This window comes from Mycteria americana, chromosome 2, assembly GCF_035582795.1.
Source record: "Mycteria americana isolate JAX WOST 10 ecotype Jacksonville Zoo and Gardens chromosome 2, USCA_MyAme_1.0, whole genome shotgun sequence".
In the NCBI taxonomy this organism is placed as follows: Eukaryota; Metazoa; Chordata; class Aves; order Ciconiiformes; family Ciconiidae; genus Mycteria; species Mycteria americana.
Window position 1 is genome coordinate 20,747,013 of NC_134366.1, and position 24,950 is coordinate 20,771,962.

General features: G+C 37.0%; 1 protein-coding gene across 1 annotated transcript in view; it reads left to right on the forward strand.

Annotated features, from left to right (window-relative positions):
- Nucleotides 1-24,950, forward strand: part of PIP4K2A (phosphatidylinositol-5-phosphate 4-kinase type 2 alpha) — a 119,848-nt gene that overhangs the window by 90,379 nt on the left and 4,519 nt on the right. Inside the window, exons 5-9 of the mRNA XM_075492668.1 lie at nt 7,314-7,460; nt 10,149-10,187; nt 20,032-20,145; nt 23,416-23,659; nt 24,657-24,760. Coding sequence (XP_075348783.1) covers nt 7,314-7,460; nt 10,149-10,187; nt 20,032-20,145; nt 23,416-23,659; nt 24,657-24,760 — 648 coding nt within the window. The remainder of the gene's footprint in view (nt 1-7,313; nt 7,461-10,148; nt 10,188-20,031; nt 20,146-23,415; nt 23,660-24,656; nt 24,761-24,950) is intronic.

Genomic DNA, 24,950 nt, shown 5'->3' on the forward strand with positions numbered 1-24,950 from the left:
AACATCATTTACTTGTCAAATGCACTAGAGCCATCGTTATGCTCAAATGGGCCAGACTTTGAAATGTTACAAAAGTCTTTGCTGTATGGGCTTACCTACTCTCAGACATAGTTTGATCATTTAAAATTGCATAAGTTAATCAAGCATGTTCATGTTAAATACTTAAATAGTATTTGAGGACAAAACAAAATATTCATTTGAAATACCTCAAAATCTAGTGCTATTTTGTTTTAAACCTATGCTCCTGACCCCAAGAGCATGGACCAGGAAACTGGACTTAAACCTACTGCTCCCTTTGGCATTGTTAAAGGAGAGCTTAGCAAAGTCATCTGTGATAAGTGCGTTGCCAGGATTTCACCCTGTTTAAGGAACAGGTAATACTCTTCCTCCTCCTAAAGGAAAACTTTTCATTTCAGCATATATTCAAGCTATGTTTATATGTTTCTTTTGGATGTATTTTCCTGTGCAAAAAATGTACTGAGTAATTTACGTAAGATACAGAATATACTAATGTAGGTATTAGTATATATGTAGATATTTTATAAACTATAAATATGATTTTCAAGGGCAGAAATCAGTGACAGTTGAATAAAATTCTGTAGGCAGATGTTCTAGTTTCTGAAATGTCTGAATCGAGACACCCTGTCCTTCCTAGTGAGCTAAACTTGCTTTAAAGATTAAATTGATGTAAATTGATGTAAAAGTGGAATCCTGTGCTCTTTGAGAATAGATGACGGGCAGGATGGAAATTTTTAAAAATAAAGTGAAAGCAACTTGAGCGTCTCAGAAAAAAAAAACAACTTTTGCACACCTTTTTTTCTTTTTTTTTTTTTCTTTTTTTCATTAAAATGGACTTCAAAAGAGATTTATTATTCCTCAGTGTTGACACCCAGGTGACTTCAGTAAAGAAAAGAAATTGAGAAGCCATCTCAAAGCAGGTGAACAAGAGGGAATTGTTAGCACACAAGCCTTCCAGTATAAAACTGCTCATGAGTGTAGGTACCCTTTAGGTTTTCTATAGGCGGCTGTCCCTGTTGACTGCACGTTCTCTTCCCTACGCAGGTAATTGTATGCAGAACTGACACCTATTGCACTGCCTGTTTGTCTCCCTGGCAACCAGCAGAAATAGTGAATAGTGGTAAAGGAGAGTGACTGCCCATTTACCGGAGGCAGCAAACAGCGGAGTGATGGGGAAGTGAATGGGAAGAAAGGAAAGAATAGAATGAGCTAAAAAGGGGAGATGACAGCATAAAGGAGAAAACAAAAGCAGGAAAAAAAAATCACTTCTGGAGAGGAAAAAAATATGAAAGAAACAGGAAGGCAAATGAAAGGGGAAAAAATGTAGGCAAGAAGGTGAAAAAAGGGGAAATTGCACCAAGAGCGGGGTTCAGGGCTGCGTAGGAATCAAGGAATAGCACGAGGTTATTGAGTGGAAGGTAAGAGAAAACACTAAAATCATAAATAGATAGAAAAACGTTACTGTAGGCTAAAAGCATTTTTGTCACAGAATTGGTGACAACATAGGCTGGAGAATACCCCAGAAAAGAAAGCGGGGACTAGGTGTCTAGGAGTTTGCACTGAGATGGGCTGACATCAAGCCGGTAGGTTGCTAAAGCAGAGCTACGTTTAAGTTTGTGTCATCCTCCCTCCATGTCGTTACCTGCACAGGTTATCAATGGCTTGCTTCCTCCCAGCTCCCCCCTATTTCTTCATGAGTTGCATCTGTATGTATCACAAAAAGAAGGGAAACGGTAGGTAAAAAGGCAAAGCAAGGCAATATAATGTCCTATTATTTAAACACAGGAAGAAGGATGCATACCTTGTAACGGTGACCCTGACTCTCTGTATGTCCTAATGTAGTAAGAGGTGAAGATTTATGGGAGGCTTGCGAAGAAACGCAGTTGAGAAAAGCCCTTCAGCCAGTTCCTTGTGCGAATCGAGAGGCTGCACAGAATGTGGCCTCTGCCCTGTGCTAAGATAATCGACCTATAAAGCAGCTTTGGTATGAAAACCCAGGAGAAGCAGAAAAAGTAGAGATGAGAAGATATGTGTTCTCACCCGAACAGTCTACATTACACCTGCATCCCTGGGCCCACTGTTTCCTATAGGAGAGGTGGCCCTGAAAATGGAAAACTCATTAGCGTGGGCGTTAGATGGAATTGCAAAAGGGCAATATGCAAAAGGGCCATACAACCACGGGCTGGAACTGTTACCGAAAAACACATCAAAAATCTTCACTGCAAGATGTGAAATTTCATAGGTAAATATCTAACTACACAAAACGGCAGAATCGACTTGGCTTTACTGGCTCTGTTGAGGCCTGGGTTTCACCAGCAGATGTCTTCTATGTATTTATTGTATTTTATATATATAAGCTATTGATGCTATGCACAGCACTTGCAGAAGAAATCAGCATGCCCAGCGACTCATTTGATTGTAGCAGTGCCAAGTATAATGTTCCTGGTAGCACATCTGCAGCCTAGATAAATCACACCTGGTGGTAACATTTAGATTATGTTGCACTTTGAAGTAAAATTAACACTGGCCCAAGTCTGAAACAACATGAAATGTAAGGCTGTGAATCACAGGGCTTGTAGCTGAAAACCTGTAAATTTATTGAACGCTTCTTTAAATGAAATTACTTTATTACATGACTTACTAGAAAAAAACAGCTTTAAATGCCTTGAAAATCTATAACTTTCTGTTGTGTGCTGTAGTTCGGCTAATTAATCCTTTTGATGTGTCACATAAGTACCCAATGGATAATTTTTTGTGAAATTATTAGAGTTCAAGAAAGTGGCAATAATCTGAATATTCTGAAACATGATATAACTGTGGACAACTTCTCAACCTCCTTTTTGGGGAGTGATTCCACATGTCAACGCATATGCACACAACACATTGGTGGAGGATATTTCTGATTGCAGGCAAGAGGATTTGAAAGAGAAAGTTGAGCCCAAAAAAGGAGTATCAACGTCTTGTCCCTCACAATGTCCAATATGTTTTTAAATAATTATATCGCTTGCTATTCAATTCCTTTAATGAAAGTATCCTAATGAATGTACAGTCTTGTCACATAAGCGTTTGATAATTCAGGCATGATTGCCTTAGTCATGATGTAGAAAATCATGAAAATAATATATAAAGGGGTAACAGAGCACGAGCATGTTGTGTATTTCTGAATTAGTGTTTGCAAAATAGGGCTATTTGTGAGAAATAGGAATGTTGAGTTTTCACATAGAACTGAGATAGATATAATTCAGGATTTAGTCTTCCCTGATGTCAAATCATTCCACAGATTATCTCCAAGGGGAGGAGGAGAAATAGAAGAAATGGGAATTTTACCCCATGTTTTTCCAAAAAGAGGCAAAAATGGCATAGCTTCTTTGCCAATAAATTATATGTGCTATGTTATCTTTTAGTCATCCTGATATCTTACTAGCATTACCATGGGAAAGCAAGAAGCTGAGAGTCTTATTTTTCATGTAAAATGAGATAGGAAAAGTTCTGTTCTTATTAAGCAATCTTGAGGCTGTATTTATACAAAAATTAATGAGAATATAGGATCATAAAGAATTTCTTGCTAATTTTCAGCTTTAAGCATGGGGTTCAAGAGAGCTCAGAAAATTACGTATTTGAAACCTATGCTGCACAGCTGATAAAATGTGTCAACATGCTGATGATACTTTATTTTGTTAATGGTAATATTGTCCTCATGCTGTGCAGAAAAATGAAAATTGTCTGAATTAACAAAAAATGATGGGGTGTTTATTACAACACTCTTTTAAAAAGATAGATTTTGTTACTGCATATAAAGGCTTGTAAATGTATTAGCTAACTATTACAGTTTTATTTAGCAAGGCTGCTTGATAGAATTGTTTTAATGTTCTTTTTAGAAAGAGTTAACATAAAGGAGTGAAGGTCTTTTCTTTCACTGAAATTTAGCAGTCCTGTTAAGCATGTACCGGCTTATTTTCTAGGCTCACTTTTATTCCAGCTGTGAGTGGGAAACTTCAGGAAATCATTCCTAAAAAGCACCTTGAGGTGACTAAATTGCTCCTTCATTTATATCAAGATGGACAAATTGAAAATCTGCCAACCACAGTCACCAGTGCAAGTCCTGCTGGACTCCCACCCAAACAGATGACACGTTTTGCCTCCTCTGTGATGCAGATATGGGGGATTGATAGTTTCAAAGGTAGGAAGTTCTAGACCAACCTTGTAGACGCTGAAAGCAAGTGGCATTCCTTCCTCTTTCCTTTGTCTCCCCATCAGGATGAGAAATGCTGTCATGGGAAACACTGAAATCATTTTAGGGGCTTTTCTTTAACTTGCAATGGCACGAGTGTCCGCAGTCAGCAGGGAGTAGGAGACAACTGTTGCAGTACGTGGTCTGCTTTGAGAAGGTCTCTTAGAAGTCTGCAAGAACACGGCCAAGTCCCTTTTTATCAAGTGAAGAGCGGTACTAGCAGAGCTTTTCATGTCCTGTGCTGCATGCTAGTAACACTGCCCTTTCAGAAGGCTTGTTTGCAAAATAGTAAAATGAAACAACAGCGTTAGCAGATGGCTAACCTCAACTTACAAATAGGACTTAAGCGACTCTCATTAATTGCCTTTTTTTTCCTTGTTACATAATACAGAACAGTTTGGGAGGGGGTTGTGTACTGCTAACCAAAGGATTTATTTTATGTTATTACAGTGGGTATGTTGCACGTGTTCTATGTTAATGACGTTGCTGTTTTACAGATGGGGACACTCAGGACCAGAAAGGTTAAAATGGGAGAGTTAGCAATAGCTAGGGTTGAAGAGATGGTTAAAGTGTCAAGACTGTGACCCTAGCAGCTGAGAGGAAGGGCAGGGGGTTATTAGCCTGGTACTCGAGATGCCTCGCTGCCGCTCCCTCACGTGGCACAAACTCTTTGTACGATTTCGATAAAGTTTCTGCGTCTCAGATCCCCATGTGGAAAATTAGAATAATAGTATTTATTTTAATTCAAATTCTGTAGTTAAGAGCTGTAAGATTAGGAATGTCTGGATCCATTAATGAGTTGAGTGGCCTGAAATTCTGAGGCACTAAACTCTTCTTGGAAGCTAGATTCATTTTTATCATCCTTGCACAACCTAATCAGCTTAGAGAAGGAATCACTCAGTAAATGTTTTTATAAGAACAACCCTTCCCACCTTCTCTAAAGGATTATAAAAGTATTTACCTTTAGGATATATGCCAAATACTTGGTGTTTATAACAAAATAATCAATGTAGTTTGACTAATAGGGATTAGTATTTTAAACAAGTTTTCAGTAACCTCAGCATTAATAGTTCTAATTTCACTTTATGATCGGATCTCTAAGAGAAACTACTGATGGTCAAAATGAGCTATGTATCCTGTAACATGTTCTAACTGCTTTGTGAGGTTGATAAGAGCCCTATGATTGAAAAGCCTCCAATTCAACAACTCCAACTTAAAACTTCTGCATCTGTTAGACACAGAAGTCTTCTCAGGTGCGAACTGATCAATCTTGTGCACTGCTCAGGACTGACATTGCTTTTGGGGCCTTTTACTGTCCAACTTCTTCATATATTGGGGCATACAGTCATATTTCCTTCCTAAGGTTCTGAGTTGCATTCACTGAGCTTTTGCAGCAGCTTAAGACGTTTTGCCCATTCATAGGCAGTTTGAGCTTAAAAATGCTTCGCTGTGAAGTGGCACAACTGCGTCATGACTACACGTTCTCTTCTTTGGGGCTTGTAACCTCCAGTACAGCTACAGGGCAGACAGGAGTGTTACAGCCCAAACTGTGCCAGCAAGATTCAACAAAGCTTGTGTGTCAGAGTCGTTAGTCAAAATTATGTTCAATTCACAGTCAACAATTTCCATCTTTGTTGTTCATTCCCTTTCTTTCTTGCTGGACAGGATTGTTTTCAGGACTCTTAAATCTTTCTATTTTTATTTTGCCATTTAAAAAAGGAAAGTCTGTATGTGATGTGTGCAGATTCCAGTATAAAGTTAGTGAGAGAAGTTCCTTAAAATTAGCAGAGGACCCCAAAATTGCAAAATCTCTGGGGTTCCAAGAGCTTTGTTGTATTATTTGTTACCAAATACTAACTACCTTTGTTAAACAATTAAAATTGGCTTATTCGGTTAACTTGTTCTAAAGTCTCCTGTATTTTTGAATAATGTGTTTCTAATAACCAGGTTGCTCTGGCACAAAAGAAACAGCAGCTTCAGTATTCAATGAATATTTAAAAGCTGATCTGCTTTAAAAGCTGACTGTTGGTTAGTGTTCATGTTTCCTATTTGGGGCTTGAATTTTTAAATTTTCTCCAAGTTCCTCTGTTTGAGACTTGGTAATAACAGAAAGAGGAAAGCTGGTGAGTCCTTTTCTGGTTTGCATCATTGTGGCTTAATTTTTCCTTGGTTCCACAAAATATGAGTGGGTGTGTTTGAGTTGGTTTTAGGATTAATACAGTATGGGCATTTTTATTCTGGGAATGAGTATTCATTCTTCAATAGTTCTTGTCATCAATATAGTCTGTACTTTTTCTGCTTCCTCCAGTAGTCTTTCCGATAGAAATTAAAACTATTAGTTGTAAGGCAAGTGATTGGGAAAAAAAAAAAAAAAAGACAGGTTTCTGGTGCAGGTGGCAAATCTTTTCAAGGTTAATAGCCCACTTGTAATGGAATATGATGACCTTAAGGAAGTATAATTATTTGTAAATAAAAAAATACAGGGATCTTGCACTTCACTGCTCAACTCTATTGACCCTGAAATGCAGCCATCACGTGGGAACTAGCAGGAAGTTGGTGGTAATAAATAATACCCCTTGCTGGTGACAGCACCATAAATGTTCACCATAATAAACAAAGATTGAGAAGGGCGAAACATACAAATTAAATATCATCTGGGACAACAGAGTACAAAATACAGCGGTGTGATGTTTGAAAAAATATTTCTGTTTTTTGACATCAGTACCAAATATGTTATCTGCCTTAGGTGTGCTTTTTGGGCTGTAAAAGTGGAAGGGTGTGTCAAATGGAGCCTGCTCTTTCTATGAGATTGTCTATATAAGTCAAGAGTTATAAGTTAAGCAGTTCAAGATTTTAATTTTTAAACACTGTTCTAAAAGCAGGATAACCTCCTGATGAAGGGGTTTGTTTTGGCATGATTTTTTTGAAAGTTTGTCTCCACACAGATATATATTCAGCAAATAGATGTGTTGTTTCTGGGTGTTTTATCTTTAAAAATGTATAAGTATATATTTATATAACATGTATCCATCCTCATTTCTGTTTTTTTCTTTTGGTCCTGCAGTTTATTGTGGAGTGTCATGGGAATACACTTCTTCCCCAGTTTTTGGGCATGTACCGGCTTACTGTTGATGGAGTAGAAGTATATATGATTGTTACAAGAAATGTGTTCAGCCATCGTTTATCTGTTTATAGAAAATATGATTTAAAGGTGAGAAATAACTGACATGAACTGACAGAAATAACTGACAAAATAGCTGAAAATCTTTACTATAAATGTTAGATTATGCTGATGCTTGAATATTGCTCAGAATTTTATTAATTTAAAATTGTGTTATGTAAGAGCCAGCATTAACTGGTTTACTTCTGCATCTAGCTTAGCAAAACTGAAGGATGGTTTTATAGAAATTGTACAAATTTATTTGTGTTGTGCATTTTCAAATGGAGCAATTTAACCGGGTATGTTTGTTAAACATAACTAATGGTTAAAGGTAAAACCATTCACACAAGTGCAATAATAATTCTGCTTCCTATAGGTTTTTATCAACGTTATGGACAGCCAAAGTTGATTTTGCAGAGAGCTTTTATAAAATAATTAAATATCATCATAATTTAAACCAATAAAATGCTACTAACAAAGTACATCACTACTACAAAAGCTTCATATTTCATTCTGTATTTTAAAGATAATTCAAGTAAAAAAGAGAAGGTTCTTAAAAAAAAAAATTCTCTTGCTTTTATAATCAGGTGTGTTTTAGTTTTGTTTCAGAAGGTTTATCTGCTCACTGTAATTTTGCCAATAGTTAATATACAGTGCTTACAACGAATGCCCAAAATATAGTCTTAGTCTTTCTACCTAAGGGATGGTATTTTAATTTCCTCCATAAAGTCTCCCCTTTAGAAACCTACTTCTTTCTAATACATTTAATTTCTATGTGTCAAACCACTAAGTGCATCTGCAAACTTGTTTTAAGATGTTTATTTAGCATTCTGTATTAAGAGCTTTGTAATGCTACGTACTGCACCATCCTTTCCTACTGTCAAGTATCTACCTAGCAATTGGTTAGATAGTTGACTTGAACGGGATTTATAAGAACTGATTTCCAGATTGTCAACAATTGACTTTTTGGTATTTAGTATTATTGGCAGTAGAGCTTACCTGAGATATATTTTTTTTAATTTGAGAGAACTGTATGTGTTTTAGAGCGTTATAATGTCCAGATGCATTAAAAAGGGGACAAAAGCACAACAGAAAGAAGCATAAATTATATACAGTACGTTCTTAGCATTGATGTCAACAGCTCTTGCTATTACTTACCTCTGTGAACGTTTCTGTACTCTATTCAGTTTGTCCAGCTGGACAGAATTGCTTTAAAGAGAAACTTCTCTTGCAATTTAAATTTAACTTCAATATCATATTATTCTTCAAAACAAACTCCTTCACTGAGCAGATTTATAGTGACTCTGCATATATTATAAATCACTTTTTCTTGATTTTCATTGCTACAGCATCTGCGGTTGTAGGTTCAGCGTCCTTTTTCATACATGAGTATTTTTGACACCCCCTGAGAGCTCACTTGTCCCACAAGTCTCTCCACCTGTGTAGATACTAAGAAAAAGAGACCACAGATCAGCATAGGATTTCAAAGGTATTTTCCTGGCCACTGAGGCATTTTATTAAAATTACTTCAGTGTCAAATTTGGCGATCTCCCTCATTTTTACTATTGTAAATCCATTTTTTTTCCTCCAGTTTGGCTTTCAGCTGCTCTTTTTTCAGGCCAAATAGTCTGTTGGAGCAGTCTGTTGGAACACAGAATACAACATAAAAGGTGTATCATCAGTAAACTAAAATGTCAGACTTCTAGCAGGCTTTGTTATCAGTTAACGATATAATGCAATGAAATCCCTGCTTGCAGGACCATACATAATAACTAAGACGTACTGTCCCATTTATCTTTTCTCTTCATCCTTTCTAAGTTTTCTAAGTTTTTCTCTGCAAACAGAATAAAACATGGTATAAAAAGATGTGGTTGGGAATCCTCACATTCTTTAAACTAGTATGACTCCACTCCAGCACTTCTTTACACAATGCACACCTTCCAACAAATGATAGAGCTAATTTACCCATCTTTCAGTGTCCAATTATCATGTTTGTAGTTATTTCTTGCAGTGCTATTATGTGATAAACAAATGCTGGGTACTTAAAGATGTGGTCCTGCTCCAAGAAATTTGCAAGGAAATATATAGCCATTTTTTGTCACCTCCAGCTTATTCAGAAAACACCATATTGCCTAGTAGTTTTAAGCTAAAAAATAAGTTTTAAAAAAAATAGATTTCTAAAATGTCTTTGGCAAGCACTGTAAATCTTGTGAATCCACAGTTGGTCTCATCTCTTCTTTTGACTTCATGTTGCTGTGAGGTGCTTTGTTCTTGTTTGTACTTTGTGATCTTTTAAATATTTTTATGTTTTTAAATTGTGTGACATCCTTTTCAAATATGTATTACATACGTCCAAATAGTTATATAGAATAGGCTATTCCATAACCATACAGCTAAATTGGCACAAAAAGATGAGAAGTCTGTCAAGCAAACTGAACTTCGAGGATGATAGTCTCAAAGCGAGGATGAAACATGAGGAAGAAGCTCCAGCAGTCAGGAGGACAAGAGATGTAGAGCATTTGAGGATTTAATCCATCTTTCTTCTCTCATGATACATCTTCTTCAAATGATTGCAGCAGTTCAGCAGCCCTGGGCATTCTACCTACTGTATCACCTTTCTTTAAAACAGCTCTCAAGTTCAGAAGGATGCAGTTCATCCGCTTTTTGACCTGTTATCGTAACATTTTCAAATTAGTTTCTGACATATGCACATTTTTAGATCCATTTTTTCTGTTTCAGGGCTCTACTGTGGCTCGAGAAGCCAGTGACAAAGAAAAGGTATGGTGCATTTCTGTTTCTTTTTCAGTTATCTAACCTGCTAGCTAGTCTCAGGACAAACATAACCAGTGCTGTTCTGCCCCTTGTCTTTGTTTTCTGTCATATTCTCCCCTCTTGAGTTCTACCTTATTCCCCCCTTTATCTTTCCTCTGTTTTCTGCAGACCTTTGAATATTGGTTTGCAGTGGTGTTGAGATTTCAGAGGTAAGTGAGCCAATCCTCTACCTCCTCCTTTTCCTTTTTTCTCTTCTCTTCTCTTCCTAGTTTCTTCAGGGCCTGCCCTGTGGTAGGAAAATATCAGGACTTTCTTCTCTTCCCTCCTGCTTCTTCATCTTCTTTCTCTTGCTCTTTAATACTGAGATTTATGGATGCTCCATGTCAGTTAATGGAATGATGTGACATGGCACCACTTCTAAAGTGAATGCAAAGATGAACCAAACCTTGAGTTGTGAGAACCTTTGGGTATGTAAAGCTCATACAAATGAGCAAACAACTGACAGACTTAGGTGTATGTGTAGCTGTTATGAGAGACGGTCTCCCTCAAATTCTGGGCTGAAACTTTGCTCTAAAAGGAAATTATCACTTGGTTTTTCTCCATCTCCAACTTCAGTTCATTTGGAAAATTTAATGTTCTCAAAATCAACATTTCTCTGAGATATCAGTGAAATAGCCTGATAGCACTTTAGGAGAGGTTTGTCTAGAGATTCTACAGATAGTTGAAGGTGGAACATAGTCTCCATCATCTACGACTTCTTAGATTTCCAAATTTGGGTGAAGTCTAGGAACGCATGACCCTTGTTTTCTTAATTTTTCTGAGCACATTCCTTCTGAATTAGCATAAGATCATTCAGCAATTCACTTAAAAGACTTCATTTTATGTTGTCCCCAAATTCCATTCAGATCATTTGTTTTTCTCCTAAGCATTAGTTGTGCCATACCTGCCTCTCTCAGTCTTCTACAGATCACACAACTGCACTAAGGAGTAAGGGACATGCAGTAGCTGTCAGTCCTACAGTTCTCGCTGCATGAAAAATTCTGTGTGAAGTTTTTCCACTTCGTCCTAAGGTATGACAGAACACTTAAAATTCTTCTTCCAGCATTAGGCAACTACTGTGTCCCAAATGCCAACTGCAGTTACAATAGTCAGCATTACCTCTCTTCTGCTGTACCAGGCCCTCAAGATCATGTCTTGAATGGTCTCCGTTCTTTTCTTGTGGTCTATTTTTGTTCTTGTTTACTAGCACAACTCTAGTCTAGTTTTTAAAGCAGAGGGATTAACCCTTCAGTGTCTTACAAACAATACCTAGTGTCATTGAAAACCTCCACTGGTAGTACTAAAATAATGAGGAGGGCAAATTATTTGGATAGGAGTACTTAGGTTGCAACATTAATGCTTGGAATAGTAATGTAAAATTTAACAATATTACATATATTCAGCTATACAGGAGCTGATACTATACACATATTTAGTGCAGTGGTTTTGAGCAGTTTTAGGAATATGTCTCACAATAAATAGATTAATAATAGTACACACGTACTGTAGTTAATACATTGAGTGCGAACCTCAAAGAAACAGTGCCTTAATTTTGTTCCCATCTAAGTTCATGGCAAAATTACTGTTGAACTTGATTATAGCTAAGTTGAAATAAAGTTGTGTAGTTTTGTATAACTGTATACAACAATTATTCTCTAAATTTAATGTGAAATCATAACTTCAGTAAGGCCAATAACAAAAATTCCTATCAACTTCAACACGTGTAGAACCTCCCCTTTTATTTTGAGTACTTCTATGAAAAAAAAAAACTGGTCCCCCAAATTCTTCTTCTGCTATTTTAAATCTCACACATTATTTTCTTTTCAAAGGAATTTGATTTCTTGGAGACCGAACTACCGTAAGCTTATTGATGTTGCAAGCAGATGGTCTGAGGCTGTTAGAACAGCCTTCTGTTACTCATCGTTCCCCTCAAACACCAATGCAGTGCAGCAGGGGAGCCACGAGCTAGCACTCAGAACAAACATTTCTAAGAAAAGGAATTAATTGGGTAGACTTCTAAGTTCATAGAGGGAGCAATATTTTACAAACACTTTAAGAAAGACTCTTAGGGATTCAAGCAAGGGAAAAATAATATTTTGCTTATTATATTTTTTTTTATAAGTTCTGGAGTCTGGTGTTTGATTTGAAAGGGTCAGAAGAATACGCTACCGCATGTCTGTATTGTAGATGTTTAGAACATTCATCGTCACTGCGATCTGAATCTCCTGCAACAGGCACTAGAACTGCAGTGGTTTACTCATCTAAACTGCTCAAGTGTTTCTAACGCACAGTTTTTAAGCTTAAATAAAAAGGGGGTTTTGTATTTATAGGAATAGACAAGGAACGTTTGTCTTTGAAACTCTGAGCAGTGCTAAAGACCTGCTATCATGAGTTGTCTCTCTGCACGTGTGGCACTCATTTCAGGACCTGGAGGGCTGTGGTGACACAAGTATGTAAATGGCCCATTATTTGTAACTGGCAAGTGAGAGCCCTGTAGCATGTTTTTTCACTTCCATTTTCTCTTAAGTAGATGTCCCTATTTCAAATTTTTTGTTTGTTGTCTTTTGTGGGAATGTCAAGCCAATCTTAAAGATGTTAAAACACCTGGAAAATTTTAGCTTGAAAAGGAAAAAAAAAAAAAAAAAGGCATTTTAGCAAATGCTCTGAAGAGGTTTTGGCGTCGCCTGTGTTAGAAGAAATTGCTCTGAATGATTAAACAAAACCAGACAATCGCAAATACTTAGCTGGTGTAGTAACTTATTAGCTAATTTTTAGCCAGAGGCAAGTTAAATCATCAATTTATTAATATCGCCCTGAAATGACATTAATAACATAATTTCAATTAATGGCAGCATTATTTAATTACTTATTATAAAAGTATCCACTGCTATTCACATCTGAAAAACAGAAAAGTAATAAAAGACAGCTTTTGGTGCTAAAATGTCTGGCAATGCTGTAGTTCTAAATGGGCTTTTAAGTAATTCATATTTAATATCAAATGCCAATATTCAGGTAATCAAATGGTTTTCAGAATATGTTATCTTCTTTTAAAGCTGCAGAAGCCAGAAAACAGAAGAGCAAGTCTTTCAGTCACATTCTAATGCAGACTGTGCATAGAATTTAGCAGACTGTGCTAAATTTTAGATCAATTGCTTTGAAATGGCAAACTCGGCTAAAATTATGATGTTCTTGAATCTTTTTCCTATCGAACTACTCTTTTGTTATTTACTCAGTTAATAAAGAAGAGGCAATTACACAGAAAGATTTAATGGACTATAAAATAAGAAATCAGGAAAAAAAAGTATTTTTCTACTTTAGTTTTGTAGTGTAAAAAAGTATTCAAACAATTTTTTTAAATCAGTTTTTAGGAGGAAAAGCTGGCTGGAATGACTTTGAGAATGTTACTTTTCTGTCCTGTTTTCAGTTTATCTCCTGTTTGACTGTCTTCAACTGTTTAATATCCTAACATATTGATGAGAAGTTCTGAAACCGTCATTTCAATATTTTGTGATAATCGGTGCGAAGACAAGCTCCATCCTGTAGATTTCACCTTAACACACAATTCCTCTCATTTGCATTATAAGTGATATTTTTAATAGTAAAGGCATCACTTTCTTGGCAACAAATATCATAACATGCACTTACAGATGTCTTGAATTTTAAAAGAACAGTATGTTTCAACAGTTTCAAATTCTGACAGCTGCTCCTTTTTTTTTTTTAGGCTTTAGTTCTCTTTTTTTATTTTTACTATTTTAATAGTGGGCATTTTCTATTCATTCGTTGGACAATTTTGCCCTCTTAAGTGAAACCAGGATAATGCAGAACTCCCCTGGTGGTCTGCCTGCTCACAATTATGCTGTGCTTGCAGTACCACATCAAATTAGCAGTTACAGCTGAGTCTACTTGTACTTATAAAGAACTTAAGCATGTTGCTCGTGAGTGAGCAACTCAGAAGGAAATTTGAAGAAAAATAAAACCTAACTGAACTGAAGCCCACCATATTTCATCTTTCTTGAGCAATTTCAGAGATTATTACATGTTTTTAAATTAGTCTAAAACTGGTTGCATTGCCACCTCTGTGGTATGTGTTGTTTCATAAATAAGCATAAATGCAGAAAAATTACAGTAAATACATTTGAACAAAGGCTTTTCTGTTCAAGTTCCTTTTTGGAAAAAAATTGCAATAGATGACAGCTATGTTACATCTTAGTTAAATTGTATGCAAAATACCTAGCTCTAATAGTTAGTTTGGAAGATGCTGCTAGATGTAACAAATCACTTCTTAGCTTTACTTTTTACGTATAGTAAATTATCTGGTTTCTGAGAGGACAATTATAACTAAAGGAAGAAGGATTTTAGTGTAGGAGCATAGCAACAAGATTACTCAGTCTTGAATTAGATTTTTTTCTTTTGATGTCAGTAGGTAAAACTGCATTCAAGGTAGATCATCCCAAATTCTGAGCTATATTTTCCTGCTATGTTAAAATTGCTAATTTCATTTTTTTACTGATTTCTTTTAGTGATTTCAATCTGCTTCATATGCTGATCTCACACAACAGACATGTGAAGCATGTCTTAGATTTTTCTATGAAATTAATCTCAAGGCTGCATATACAGAGATTATAACTTTCAAAACATCACACTGCAATACATCGCAAAGATAGGAATAGACATTCAGAGTTCAGATTCCTGTTTCAGCATTTAACCTTCACATGACACCAACCCCATTACTGTTTTTCAAAACAAATCACTAGTTTGCCTTTGTTTGGGTTTTTTGTTGTTGTTTTTTAAAAGTCTGGTTTCCATATGTTAAAAGAATTAAAAAAAAAAAAAATAAAAGGGGAACTTTGTCTTACATTTTTATATGTTGCATGTTCCTTTTGCAGCAGGAAGATATTAACCCTAGGGATAATTCTGGATTCATTTCCCTGAGCACTGAAAAGACATATCGTTACTATTTTGGTACATGCTCGAATTCCTAATCCATCTACAACGTCCTGCACAATTTCTTTTGTCCTACAAAAGTGCCTGTTACACGAGCTAAAACCATTCCAGTGTTCCCTCTCAAACCCCATTTTGGGGTTACAGCTCTATTTCCATTGCCATTTACAGTCCTGTGATGGCAAGTGGAGCTGCAGCCCCTCGTTTGGTTAGAAACCCCTGTCTAGGACAAGGCAAATTGTACAACAAAAATTTGGACCCAGCTCCCATAACTACTGGAGGGAAGAAGCTGCAATCTTCAGACTTCCAAAGAAAGCTCTAGTTATTCTTATTCTTCCATCTTGTAGATCTAATGACTCCAGACTTCTGATTCAGATCAAAACTACCTGTGCCAAATTATTGCAAACTATATTTAGCATAATATCCTTTTTTTAAAAATACTGCCTTCCATATATGCTGGTGAGCCCAGTCAGTCTAAAGTTAATCTAACTTAGTTATTTTTTTAAAAAAAAGGTGTATGCGAGCTGTGGTGGAGCTATAATTATTCATCCACTGTGAAAAGAAGCCCAGGGTGTGGAACTTCACTCTTGGCAGATATTTTATAACATTTTCAAAAGTTATAAACTGTAAGCCCAATTTTGCCATGATTAGCTGTGTGAATAACATGACTCGTGGCTAGTTCCAAACAAACAATAAGGCTGCTATACAAGATTTCTCCTACAACCTAATCTTTGCCTTTTTTAGGTGAGAAAATGCTGCCAGATTGTGAAGACAATTAGTCTTTTTCCTTTTTCAGTCCAAGACTTATTCTGAAACTTAACTGTCCTACAGCTGTTTTAGTGAGCTTCTTCCAAAATATTGGCATTAATGTTAGCCATGATCATTATTTTTGGTAATGATGCACAAAAATCCCTTTGGGAAAAAAAATTGCTAATCTTCATTTCAACATATTAGGATAGGATGCTGAATGGAGATGTGTTAAGACATCTGCAAAAACTATTTCCATGTTCATATAGAAATAAAACTTCACCTGGTTCTTACCTTTCAAGCTTTTTTTTTTTTTTTCCCAAAAACAATGTCAGTGGGCTGTTTTACTGTAATTTTAGTTTTTGAATCAGGCTTGATCGTTCTGTCATCTTAGTCAAAGAAAGCTTTATTGCTTTTCAGCCTTTCAAAGGCAGTGAAATCTTCCTGCCATAAAATTCTCTGTGACCGTGGCAAACTTTGGAATGCAAACCTGACGTGTGCAAATAACATGCTTTTTTAATAAATAAGTACTTCATATTTGTAAAATCTATCGTGCCTTTCTTGCATCTTTAAGTAGGGGATTAAAAACGATGGAGATGGTTAAGAAAGAAAATCTATTATTAATTTAGTGGAAGTAGTTAGATGTTCATCTCCTGTGCAGCTCTTAAAATATTTAGTTCTTTAATGATAGTAATATGTTCATTATAATGAATTACATTCTAGGAGAATCTTTTTCCAACAAGGATTTTGCTTCATTGGAAATATTTGAGACTTCATTAAAAATTAATTCTATCAATTATTTCATTAAAGCAAAGTCTCAATTTTTTGATTCAGATGGTGTTTTAAACTGCCACAATGTGGTTTTCTTTGTATTTATTTATTTCAGTGCGTAGGAAGAAAATGTACATATTGGGATTTTTCAACATGATCGTATATATTATGAATTTTAAATAACTACGAGAGGCCCTCCTAGTTGCGTATTTCATAGGTTTTAATTCCTAAATTCACAAATCAATTTTAAGACATGAATTTCAGTTGAAGTACTAGGAGAATCACTACTAGTGCTGGCTATCTTTAATAATATTTGGGACTGCAACAGTATCGTAGGGCTATTCAGCTTGAAATAAATAGGGAGAATGATATTGCCTAGCACACCAAAAAACCACTTTGTCTAATAACACCTAGAAAGAGGGAAGAGAATAGGCTGGGAGGCATCGTACAAATCATGTGGTGAGGACAACCACTGGCACGCGGCTTTTTAGCTTTGGTTGCTTATATGGGACCCACTGCTTTTCTTTCTCCTTCCATTTTCTTCTACCGACATGCCTCGGTACTGGCTTGTAATTTATGCAGTTCTGCACTTGCCAGGTCTTCACAGCTACGGGCGTTTGGGTGAAGAAGAATGACCTCAGATAAAAATCCTCAGAGGGGTTATTGAGGGCTGGGGGAGCCTGCGCACGAGGCAGCGAAGAGTCTGGCTTTTTGGGAAAGCTGATTCACTGCCCTGAATGTCCTTGGGAGTACCCCTTGGGTCTTGTGATGGCAGGCAAGAAATGCGGCTGTGTCAGCTTTGCTAGCTCACCTTTACTAAAAATAGATTAGAGACAAGGTTGAAGTGGAGTGTGGCACCTGCATGGCTGGCTTACCAGCTCTAGCATCTTCCAAAAAGACATTGCTTGTAATGTAAGTTTATTTTTACTGAAGATAGGGCTGTCTTCAGTGGAGAAGCACGCTTCCCCCTCCCACCGCCCGCCGGGTCCGAGTGGCTGATGCCGTGCTGTGCAGGAAGACTGTGGCAGAGCCTAGAGATGAACCTGCATCTCGGCATCTTAACCACAAGCACATCCTTCCTCTTTACCCACCCCCCAGCTTTAAACAGCACTAATAAGGGTTTTTTTCAGAGTTAATGGGTTTGTTTCACTTTACCCTCTGCCTAGTTTAATAAATAACTTGGATATACTAGGTGGAAAGATAATCTGAGGATTTCTTTTTAGTGACTTTGGGCTAGAAATGAAGGGAGCTTGGTTTCCTGCATTCTTTTCATTATCGTTTCATTTTAAATTTATTCATCCAAATCTCCTCCATTCTTAAGCATCCCACGCACTAGATTCCATCCTCTGGTGTTGGCAACAACCCTGGATCTGCAGTCCCGCCTCTGCAGAATTAGCCCTCGTCCATAGGACAGTTTGCTCGATTGTGTATGACAATCTCTACAGCTGTTAGTCTGGAATGCTTATCTGATGTTTCCCCTACTCATTTTCATCCTAAACCGCTTACTGAGTAGACCAGAAAGAAAATCGATGGAGACTGTGCTGTCATACTGTAGTAACCAATTCATTGTGAGCTTCAAGAAGTGTCTAACGTTGTCTGTAATTAAAGCAGTGGAGCACTGCAGGATGACTCCTCCATGGAAGGAGTCTGGGATGGATGAATGGTTATAGCTCCGTCTCAGCTGCGTGGGGTTTTTTCCTTTTATTTTAAATTAAAATAAAATAGAGGGCCTCTATTAGAGGGTATGTTAATATATCAGGATGTTCTAGATGCACACAGTAATAATTCAGAGGAGCCAGACTAGGACTGTATTTTTTTCCAGAGTTCATAGGTGTCAGGATGCAATGGACTTAACATGGATTGATAACTATTAAAATGTTGTTAATTGCTTAAGTGGTTTTGGGCAGTTACTGGAAGAGAAGGGTCATTTTTCTAAACAAAAGCAGCATTGTGGGATCTTGAGCAAGTCACAAATTCCAGGTCCAAAAAATAAATTTGGACAGTTGGGGAACTGAGTATTTCGGCCACTTCTCTGCACAGCCCAACAGCCAAAAGAACTTTTGGCCGTTGTGAAGATCTATAAGGGCATTTCAGGGTCTGCTATGATGCTCACGTTTTAATGCTGTGCTTTCCAGTATGTACATTTTGGAGAAGAGAAAAGAACCTCTGAGATTCTTTTCCTTACTGTGTTGTAGGAAGAAAATAAACTATATGAAAAATACCGTCTCCAGTAAGGTTATGAGCAGCGCCTGACTAGTTAAACTTATGGATGACATGCCAGTAGGGTGATGTTAGTTGCCTTTTATTCCTAGTGGAAGGACTTTCAGATTAAGAGGAAATTATTTTACTCAAAGTACCCATTAATTCATGGTCATTGAGGGTTGCAGCACTTTGTTGTTCTGCAACATTTTCTTTGTAAAGTAAACCTGTTCTTCCCTACCACTTATTAAAGATGGGGGGCAGGGAGAAAGGCTGTTCTTTGCTCTTAATGGGCCAATTTTTTAAAGGCTCTGATTGCAGAAGCTACTATTATTTCTAGTTTGCTTGACCAAATACCCTGAAGCAACTGCTTTTTCATTTGTTGGTTTGCTGGGTTTTTTTAAGTAAACTTCCAGTCGCTGCCCTCTGAAAACAGAGCCTGTTTGAGGGGTCTTAGTACTGAAACCAGTGGTTACTCTGTCCGCGCAAAGTTTCTGGCTTTCCTTAATGCCCTTCCAAATCACTTCAAGGGAGAGTTAAAGATTAAGATAATCAACTAATGCTCCAACATCAAGAATGTTTAATTACTTATTTAAAAGGTAGTGGTTTTCTCTGGCATTTACCACTTCTAAGCAGCATTACATAATTCATGTTCACTTGATGCCTTTTAAATAATTATTTGGTATTACGCACTTATAAACATTCACAGTAGCTATGTAAAATGCAATCCAATCTGACTTCATCTATAAGATCTGATGCAATAGCACTTTGTTATGAGGTATAGATTGTGTTTCAACTTCATTTATTGCCAGTCACTTTGACAAATGACATCTTGGAAGAAGCTCGATGCAAATCAAGCATTGAGTCAGAGATTTTGTCTTAGCTACATTTGCTGCATGCCCAGTAAACGTATACCTTCTAGGTCGTTTACAGGAGGGATAAATTAAGCCAACGGCGCCGTGGGTGCAGTTACGGAGAGCTGCGTGCGACGGAGGTGCCTCTGCTTCCCCCGGAGCAGCGGCTCGGCGGTGCCCTCGCGGGCGCAGGGGAGCTCCCGAGGCACCGCTGCTGGTGGGGGGACCGCGCCGGGCCAGCAGCTTCACCGCACTCCTCTTTGCGATCCCTCTCTTACAGGAGTTTTGGTTTGTTTTAGGCCAAAGAGCTGCCGACGTTCAAAGACAATGATTTTATTAACGATGGCCAAAAGATTCATATTGATGAGAATAACAAAAAGATGTTCCTTGAGAAACTGAAAAAGGATGTTGAGGTAAGCATGTGCCTGTTCAGTTATATGTGATTAAAGCATGCGGCAAATTACAGATATCCCAGGAAACTGTACCTGTAATTCATTAATGAAAACTCTTGTTTATAAGACTGTAAACACTAAGTGTTTTAAATGAAACACAATTTAAACTTTCAGGAGTTGCTTTTGCTGATGCGATAAATGGCTTGCTGTCATAGCTGGTTGCCATGCATTGTCCCTGCCTTGATGATGTGATGTTAAAATGACGGTACTACTTAGTACTTAAGCGCTTTACAAGCCTAGTACTTCCAAATGCCCCCAAGAGAGAGGTGAGTATTGTTAGTTGTATTTTACAGGTGGAGGTACACCAGAGCTGAGGCCGTACATGGACTGTAGTCCGTAACAGAGGATGTAGCATCCCCACTCACAGCCGTGCATGTTCTATTTGTTTCATATTAGTAATCCAGTTTTAAATCATCCTTCGTATCGCAACAGTAGAGTGCTTCAGTAATTTGTATACAGCAGTTGGACTCGTTATCTTAATGAAGTCTTTCATATAAATTTGTAATTGGCTGGATATAGTCAATACACTAATAGAAAAGTGTTAATATGTGAATTTAGTGTAATATTTTATTATAACTGATTTAGTTCATCAAATAAAAGAAAATAAATATTGGGCTAACTAGTTCACACAGCTTGACTTCAGTTTCCATAATTGAAAATATTGTCACTAAACACAATATTTTGCAGCCCTTATACTCAAAGCTTAAAATCTGTTTTCCTTGTTGGAAGAGACCTGATAGCAAAATGTGTCTGTGACTTAATAAGACTTTCAGCTATTTATATCAAAATGGCTCTGCGAATTGACTTGCCTAGTTCTTCAGATCTGTATCTCTTTAGTTGCACAAAACAAAATACTGTCACTTTAGAATTTACCCAGTAATTTGCTTTTGAGGAAATCTAATTTCCCATCATAGTAACGATGAGAAATTTGTGGTGATGATAATTATGAAAACATAAATATTTTGTGAAATGTCAATGTGTGTTTATTTTATATTTAAAATATTGTGTGGGAAAACTGCTCTACCGATATCACAGCTCTAGAGATAAGTTTATTTGGGTTTAAGTTTTGTGCTCTTTTAACATGTACTGCTGTTGCTGACTAATGCTTTTACAGTAAGTAGGTTGCAAACGGTTTCTTAAGTATGTGCAAGGAACGTGGAAGATACTATATTACCCCAGAATGTGGATTGTGTACGATCGTCTACATCATTTACTGGTTTGTGAATATAATGGCAGATTCCAGATCATGTCTTGAGAGGCAATTTTTTATGGTTTTGAAATTTATACAGAGCGTTGTTAAATATCCACGTAAACCCCTAGCGTGAAGTGATCTGGCACCTGATTTTAACAATGGCAAGCTGTTCTTTAACCTTGTTTTTCTTTTATTGGTTCTTCTGCCCTTGTTAGATAACTGATAGTATACACTTTGTACCCAACGTGTAAACACTCACATTTCACTGCATTGAAAAGAAATGCACAACACTTAGCATATGATTATCTTATCACACAGTATTTATAGTTAAACATATTATGGAGTAGTATTCTAAACTATATGACTTTATATCCGTTCTTGTTTGTCATTGAGTAAGTTTTGTTTCTATATTTCTCTCATAATAGAGTCTTATGTCCCTTTCCTGTGTTCAAACAGACAAATATCTATTACTGCTGTTTCGCTGTCCTCTTGTCTGTTTTCCTGCCTCCTCATTCCATTGAAAATGTCCTGAGAAAAAGTACATCAGGGTATTTTTTCCATTTTAAATCAGATGATCTTTTCCTTGTGCTGATCTCCCTAAGTCTTTTCGCAGTCAGCAGCAGCACACTTTTCTCTGAAGAGCTTTTATCTTCTAATTTGCAGTTCACTCTTTTTCCCAAAAGTCTGTTCTCTTTCGTGCTTTTTTGTATGATTATTGGTAGATTTTTCTCCTGTCTCTCTCGGTATTTATCAAGTACCTAATGGTATGCCTGGAGTCCTTCCACTCAGTCACATTTGGCCAATCTCATCTGTTCTTCTTGTCTATCTTTGTACATCATCTCTTCAAACTTAGGTCTCTGTCTTGTGAAGAGTCTTTTGCTTTATTATATTGAAATTATTAGAAACCAGTTTCTTCTTTCTTCTTAAAACCTCTTCTCAGTCTCACAATATTTATTCTAGTACTTGACTTTACAGTCATTTTGTTATCTCTGATTCCTCTCTTTTCTCAGAATCAGGATTTTTACAAGCTTTAGTTTCTCATTTCCTAGTATTTTATGCTCATCTCTTTCATCACTATCACTATTCCAAAGTCTGGCTTAAATCCCTTCTCTGGTCTGCTCTAACTTCCTTTTTATAACCATTTAGAGTTTCTAAAAACTGAAACAATTTGTATTTTCAGCCGCTTTCTCTGCATACCATAAGCAAGGGCTCCACAAGTTCAAAATCGCAGTATTGCTTTTAGGCTGCAGCACAGCTGTGCCCTGCCTACCCCTCACCCCCTTGAACTGTTTATCCCATCTTCCTGCCTTTATACCTGCCTTATTTCCATCCTCCTCTCTTAGCTTTCTGCCTTAGCCTGTTCCCTTCAACTAAAATAACACTTTGTCTATACATAAGGTGTATTCATCTTTCAATTTGCTAAAAACTCCCATCCTCAGTCTTTATTCAAAACCACCCTTTCATTCACATTCATGTTTTGCTTATGTGATTTAAATTGTGTGTCACTGTGAAGGGAATATAGCATCGTTTCATGTCTTCATGGTGTAAAACTTCACTACTTTCCACTGCAAGAATATTTAAACACTTTTTCACGATTCTTTAATAAGACTTAAAAGGGAGTGAGGGGACGGATTTAGCACCAAATCATAGCACGCCACACGCCTGATAGCACAGAGGCCAGTCTGGACGCTGAGCGGTGACAGGATAGCCCTAGTTGAAACACAAGACAGGAGTGACAGTCATCGGCTCACGCAGGCACTGGTCTTCGCTACAGGAAAAATTATTTTCCCCTGAGGATTTTGGGAGAGTGGGCTATAGCCTTTTTGTAATACAAGTTGCAAGTGACCTGTGTGCTGTTACTACATCGTAATAAATTCAAGTATCTCTCTGCTAGCTTTATCACTTAATCCTCCCTTTTGCTCTCTCTTAGAAATGCCCGTTTTTCTTGACTGATGACGTCTTTGTGTAACTTCTCCTGTTTGTAAGTGGAGCTTACATTTTTCAGTGATACTGATAAATTGTTGCTTATCACTTTCTAGTTCCTTGCTCAGTTAAAACTCATGGACTACAGCTTGCTGGTTGGAATTCATGATGTTGAAAGAGCTGAGCAGGAAGAAGTAGAGTGTGAAGAGAATGATGGAGAAGAGGAAGGTGAAAGTGATGGGACCCACCCCATTGGAACCCCTCCAGACAGTCCAGGAAACACGCTGAACAGCTCGCTGCCTTTGGCTCCAGGGGAATTTGATCCAGCTATTGATGTTTATGGAATAAAATGCCATGAAAGTAAGCAGTAATAAATATTTTTCTGTGAAGATGTTTTGATTCTTACACCAGAATCCTAAAGTCTTAGTAACCCCGTAAAGGCAAAGTTATACTGCAAAATATAAATTCACTCTGCAGAAGAGGAAATGAGTTGCTCTTTGGTGCAGCAGAAAGCAGAAGACACCTATAATGCTCAGCATTGTTATGAACATATTTCTTAAATATTGTGATGTGTGGGGATGCAGTCAAATAATTCACCTACTACACAATCAAATTGTATACTGGCTTAGCTATTCAGATACAGCAGTTCTCAGTTAATTCATGGATTTCTTCATCCCTTTCAGGAAATCTAGTATCTATAGTTGTTCTTTTCCTGGCAGGTAAGGTAACACTGTTAAAAACAGGTCTAGAAAGAATGAGAAAAGCAGCATTCCAAGTTATATTTCACTTTTTTGGTTGCTTTTTGAAAATCTGTGCACTCATACCCAGTTTCTGTGTTCCAGCTAAGAAAGTCATCATAAGGAGTGTATAAGAAGCCTGAAACTAGGTTTGCTGTTAACGTGTAAAACTAAGTATAACTAGTTACCTGTGGCTGTTCAAGACAGGAAAGTTCTCTTTTTTTTCATAAGCATTTACATGGATAAATACATGGTTTTATTCATAAAGAAAATATGCTCTCATTTGTTGACACAGGAGAATTACCTTTCATATAAAACTTCGTAGTTTTTCCACAAAGGAAGATGAAATCCACATTACTTTAAGTGAGCAATAATTGCTGCTTCTGTATGCTGGTGTTTTACACTCATTTAGGGGGTTTTGCATTATATATGAGTGCAGTTAAACTCTCAGTTAAGGACAGCTTGAGCCTGTGTTTTTTACAGATCTGTGATTCTGACTGACATTATTAACCTGTCTTAGCTGCTGATTGAGCCTTATAAAGTCTCCTTTGTTAGAAGGAGGACTCATGATTAAGATGTCTCAAAAGTCATTCTTACTGCCATATATTTGCCATTTTCAGATGCACCTAGGAAGGAAGTATACTTTATGGCCATTATTGACATTCTTACTCATTATGATGCAAAAAAGAAAGCTGCCCATGCTGCAAAAACGGTAAAGCATGGGGTAAGTATCTGGGTTGGGTTTTTTTCCTCTGATTCCATTTATACGTCTGCATTTTTGTTGTTTAGTGCAATCATTAGCATAGTTCAGGAAATCTAGGAAAAGGGGAAATAGAATTTTTTCAGGTCTTTTTCTAGTTTAATATGTAATACAAAAATACAGAGTAACTGCTACACATTACATACTGAGAGTG